Here is a 5,639-nt window from a genome sequence, read left to right as displayed (position 1 = left end):
CTACCACTCATATCTGTAGCTGTTTCCTTGTAAACTCAGGGCACTTACAGATACATGCCCATCTGTGCCTATATCTACACAACCTGCAACACCAGCAAATGAGCAAATGCCCAGCAATGACCAGTCCCCAGGTACACACCAGCTGCGAGCCCAACCGTTAACATGAATCTGCATGTCTAGAGGGCCCAATAAGGCATCATGCCATGGTGACCAAGACAAGCAAAGCCACCGACTAGATTTCTAAGCCTCTGACGTTCACAACCTTGTGCCCACATCCACAGCGGCCACCATACCAGCCATCACCAGCGGATGCAGCTGCCACAGCTGCAGTGGCGACACCATCACCGCCAACTGGGGGCAGCAGAGGAGATGCTCGAGATATGCGGCTTCGGAAGGATGACCATGCGTGGATTCAACCGTGGCAGATGGCTGCGCCTCGGAATTGAGATGCCCGTTGGGGACCTGCTCAAAGCAGACGGCGCAACATGGCCACCTCTGCCAGCAGTCGGAAAGTTGCTGCTGCTGCTGCTGGAGCTTCCAGGGCTGCTGTATTCGGAACCAGGAGCAAAGCCTACCAGGGGGATCTCGATGGCAAACTGATCGATCTCGATGGAGTCCTTAGCTGCCCCCTCAAACTGTTGCTTCCTGAACTGCTTGAACAGGTCGGGCGGCACTGCAAAGTACATTTCGCGCTTGAGCCCCTTCAGGTCCCTGGACAGTTTCCGCATGGAGGTTTGCAGCCCTGACGCGCTAATGTGGTGATTGGCAGAGACAGTCACCTGGATAAGGAGCAGTCGCGCTGCCTTGCCGTTGCTGTCAGGCAAAATCAAAAAGCTGTCCACGCCGGCGAAGTTCCTCGTCACCGGCACCAGGAGCCCAGACCCTTTTGTTGTGGGGCTGATTTTTTTGAGGTCGCTGTCCTGCACCTCCATCAACTCCATTTCCGGCACCTCCAGGCTGACCTCCTGCTCTCCGGGGTTAGAAAGGCTGCACATACGAAACGAGCCGCCTCGGCACAGCAAGTCATGTGCTAGCCCCTGGAACATTATGCCTCTAAGTGAGGCCAAATCTGGTCTGCCAGCGGACCACTTAACGAATTTGGCCAACTCAGCAGTACCCTGCCGATGCAACTCCTGCATCACACGCTGGCCGATTATCCCGGAGCCGAAGACTAGGCGTTTCCTGCTGCAGTTCTCATCCACCTGCATGTCATTGCAACATGAGAAAGGCTTGTCAGATGGTGTGCAGAACCCATGCCATTGCCACACTCTGTGCGCATCCCTGCTTTTAAAAATGGCACTGATTTCCAGTGATTCTTCCACCGGATTTTCCCCTGTGGGCCTTTAGATATGCACATCCACCCAATATTGCCTGCCCAGTGCAAAGTCACCAGTCACAACACATGGGGCATCTGCTGTAAGAGGGATCAGCTCCCCTGGCATCTCCCAACTGAGTACTCTTTGCCTGGTGTTACATTGGTGCGAATTGCTAGGAGGTGGGAACTCCCCGGATCGAATTTGGTTGCGAGCAGATCGCACACCAGGCATGATGCAGCATACTCTCACCCCAAAGGTGGATACCCAGGTGGGCAGGAAGTCTACTAGCTGAGTAAAAACAAAGTCCTCAATCTCGGACGGGGACTGACGAAATGTCACAATAACAAACTAATACACAACCCTACGGGATCTCAAACAACCTAAATCCTACGGGATATGCCCAGGGGTGCCCGAGGACGTTTCCTCAAGGGGGGGAGGAATGTAAGAGGGATCAGCTCCCCTGGCATCTCCCAGTTGGGAGTACTCTCTGCCTGGAGCCACATCTGCTAATGGTCAAATAGAGAAGACCTCACACCTACCTCGACGTGGATCAGTTTGTGGCTGACATCCGGTGCAGCTTCAATGTTGCCTACGGATTTCCACAAGAGATCCATATTAACGGTTGCCACCGCTGCATCAAGCTCCTCCTGCAGTTCGGGGTTGGCTGCGTACTTCAACGTAACGTGGGATGCCGCCCCACCGAGCATACAGCTCTGACAGTTTAGATTTGCTGACTGAAGAGAACATGATGCCACGTGCTGCCTCCAGCTCCACATAGGACCAGGGGCCCATCCATAACCTCAGGCCAGCTTGCTTGGCATATTCCTACAGGACACATCATTAGCATGCAGGCAACCCTAAGGCACTGATTGGGGCAGTAACCCATGGGTTACCCATTTTCAACCCCCGGTAGCCCTTTGGTAACCCCCTTGTAAGTTCCTACCCAGCAGGAGGGGTAACATGACCCCAGGGTAAACCCCTCCGTTTCCCTGGATTGTGGACATATGTATGGGCCTATAGGCTACTCGTCTTATATGCATCCCACACCGTAAATTCCGCTGAAGGATACTTTTTAAAATGTAAACGTTAGCAACCTACAGTATTGTGGTATCTTGGGAAGCATTGTTTGCCAGTTCAACCTTAAGGTCTCTAATGCTGGCATCACACACGCAAGGAATAAGCAATAAATACCTATCTCATGGCCTATTTGGCTGCTGTAAAACAGGAGCTTGTAGATGAGTACAGGGGAAGGCGTGAATGCTGGCAGCATATACACAAGTCGACGACAGGTCTTCACTAAATGGATGCCTTTGGTTGTCATCGATTGTTATATAATAGTTTGCATTGTGAAAACAACAGGCAATCAGTCCTGAGGTCGGCCAACATATTAGCACATCCAAGCTTAATCACAGCTAATTTGCTTGTAAGCTCATGTAATGCACACTCATGGCTGGTATTTTAACTAGACGGACATGCTAAAAAACGCGATGACCACTATCACCAATTCAGTCAATCATATTCACTGCCAGCAGTGTTCCTATTGACCATACATACTTTGCACGCTTATAATCCACGTTGCAATACTGGTGCGTATGGCGGCAAAAATGGTGGTGTTCTATCGTTTGCACGTGCAGACCACCACGACAAGACCGTTGACTCTTTCTGCAGCACAGGCCCACACTTGTGGTGCACCTCATTTAACAAGACATCCAGTGACATCCGAGGATTTTTACCCGGAAGGGCGCCTTACACTTCGCCGGGTGTGACCGTGTTCGGGGTCAAACATCCGGATCTCCCACCCACGCGACCCCTCTACACTCTTAGGAGAATCTGCTCTGAAAACGAGCAGACTCTGGATAGTGTTGCATAGGTCGTGTGTAGAGCTGGAATTAGCAGGTCGAGACGGAGCACTTAAGCTACTGGCCGACCTTACATTGCAGCCCATTGGCTGCTCTGCAAGTTTTAGCAGCAGCGATAAGTGCCTGGATTTTTTGATAGGAATATTTTTAGCTTTGCTGGCGGCTTCTCGTGGTCCCCAATTTGCTCCGCCTATGTACGCCTGTTCGTCCGCCTCCTTGCATCTAGGCTGCAGCTGTGTGCCATATCCTTAGGTTTAGGTTTCTAAACAAGGCATGTTTTGGTGCAGCAATCTTGATAATTGGGCATTCACAAGTGATTGGTGAAGACATGTATGTTTGCGTGTGTAGACAGGCGCAGGTGAATGTAAACATGGGTTACCCTGTCTGTTACCCATCAGTAGTGTATTAGCCCGACCCCTTTGTTACCCCTCGATAAGGGGTTACCCCTACCCCGGGGTTAGGTTACCCACCTCCCTTCGTACATAGCCACATGGGTAACCCCTACCCCTACGCCCTGGGTTATACTTAAGAGGGGATTACCCCCCGTTTTATGCCATAGGGCAATAAGAACATGCTAAAAATATGACACAGTGCTCATGCTACCATAGCCAATGGACCCCTGATATGATGCTGCAAGTCCAAGATGACATGGGGCTACAAAGTGCTAGGAAAGAAAAATCATTCCAAATGTTCAACAAGCCGGGATGTAAGGGGGGTTGGCTCAGCAGCCCCAGGGCAGACCGAACCACATGAGGAATACACGACTTGACACCACAAACCACATTTAAATATCATCCATGCTAAATGTTTATATACTACTAAACATAACGAATCCACAAGTACATGGTTGCTGTCCATGCCCAGCTGGATTTGCTGGTGGACATGCATGAAACATGACCCGGCACGTGCAACAGTTAGGCAAGAAAACGAATACAAACTGTACTTTTTCTTCATATGGGATAACCATCTCACTAAGACTAAGACTAAGACTAAGACTAAGACTACTACTAAGACTAAGACTACTACTAAGACTAAGACTACTAAGACTAAAACTACTAAGACTAAAACTACTAAGACTAAGACTACTACTAAGACTAAGATTACTACTAAGACTAAGACTACTACTAAGACTACTAAGACTACTAAGACTACTACTACTAAGACTACTACTACTAAGACTAAGACTACTACTAAGACTAAGACTACTACTAAGACTACTAAGACTACTACTACTAAGCGCAAGGGTCGCGGACAGCATCCCCGGGATTGAGAGGTAGCTAGGCGTCAAATTCTCTTCTCAGGACGTCTCAGACATGCGTGTGAGTTATCAATAAAGTTAACCTCTAGTATGTTGTGGTGGAATCGTACAAAATTTCCGAAGCGTACAAAAGCATTTGTCCAGTAACTGTTTTTGATCGCGAACCAATATTTCTCAGTGTCTTGTACTAATAACCATTTCACGTGTTCTTTTACATACCGTAGTGCTACTTATAGTTCGTGATCGCTTTGTTCGGGGAGGGGTCAAAAAACTTTCTGAAATTTGTACGTGCTCTTTGAATTTCGGGGAAGGCCGGACCAGATTTTGCGGGCATGACAGAAATTTCGGGGCCCCTTCCAAAGCTTCGGGGCTTTTCAAACTGCAGCCGAGCCATGTTTGACCTGCGGATTTGTTGAAGCGGACGTCCAACAGGTCGAATGCCAGGCTGCGGCGTGAGCGCAAGCCTCGCCTCGCCGGCTGCCGTACAGCATTGACCGCATTGCGCTCGCGCCTAGGAACCTCCTCGTGCTCCATTCGCTCACGCTGGGCCTCGACAACAGCACCATCAAGCCTAACTTGTGCAAATCCAGCTCGGTCGCTCACCGGAGCGTTTGGTGCTAGCGATTTCATCCCGCATTGAAGCAGGGTTGCCTGTCTTGCACGTTTTCCAGCGTTGTTCATGTCCTACGTTTATGACTATATTTTATGTATTTAAGAGCTGATTTCCGGCTTGAAATCCTAGTTTTTGCGAAGTTTGATCGACCGGCTTCGGAGGGTACGATATTTCGGGGCTGCGGTCCCTTGGGATACCTTAGAATTTGTACGTGCTACATATTCGTGGTGCCTCCCGAATTATTGTAGCACGAACTATAAGTAGCACTACGGTATCGTGCCTTTCGCAATAAGAATATGTATGAACGGTATATTGGTCGCTTGTCCTGGCAAGCTTTAATACCTGCAATAAACCCCTCTTTACTGATGACATCGTCAAAACAGGTACATCTGCGACCAATGAAAACCAACAGAGGAAACGCAGACGTGTCGACGAGTTTACGGCCGAGTTGTATCCTGATTTGCTGGCCGTAGACACTACTGCTACTGCTGGCATATCCACACCGTCAATACAGCAACACAATTCTGCAGCGGCGACGACCTCACAGGCAATCCAACAAATGGTCCAACCGTTCGCCACCTCTCCTCTATCAG

General features: G+C 49.6%; 2 protein-coding genes across 2 annotated transcripts; one reads left to right on the top strand and one right to left on the bottom strand.

Moving 5' to 3' along the window:
* Positions 1 to 214: 214 nt before the first annotated feature.
* VOLCADRAFT_107478 (uncharacterized protein) lies at positions 215 to 2,023 on the bottom strand (the record flags this gene model as incomplete). Its single annotated transcript, XM_002956910.1, has 3 exons — positions 215 to 546; positions 576 to 1,202; positions 1,856 to 2,023. 3 exons carry the CDS (start codon positions 2,021 to 2,023, stop codon positions 256 to 258), a joined length of 1,086 nt encoding a protein of 361 aa, XP_002956956.1. The 3' UTR covers positions 215 to 255.
* Positions 2,024 to 3,757: 1,734 nt separating this feature from the next.
* Positions 3,758 to 4,445, top strand: VOLCADRAFT_98010 (uncharacterized protein; the record flags this gene model as incomplete). The annotated part of the gene is made up of 2 exons (XM_002956949.1): positions 3,758 to 3,881; positions 4,090 to 4,445. The coding sequence occupies 2 exons, from the start codon at positions 3,758 to 3,760 to the stop codon at positions 4,443 to 4,445; spliced, it is 480 nt and encodes a 159-aa protein (XP_002956995.1).
* Positions 4,446 to 5,639: the final 1,194 nt, after the last annotated feature.

The sequence above is a fragment of the Volvox carteri genome (genome assembly GCF_000143455.1).
Source record: "Volvox carteri f. nagariensis unplaced genomic scaffold VOLCAscaffold_67, whole genome shotgun sequence".
Taxonomy (NCBI): Eukaryota; Viridiplantae; Chlorophyta; class Chlorophyceae; order Chlamydomonadales; family Volvocaceae; genus Volvox; species Volvox carteri.
The sequence above is the reverse complement of the archived record's forward strand: the minus strand, read 5'-3'. Positions and strand labels throughout refer to the sequence as shown.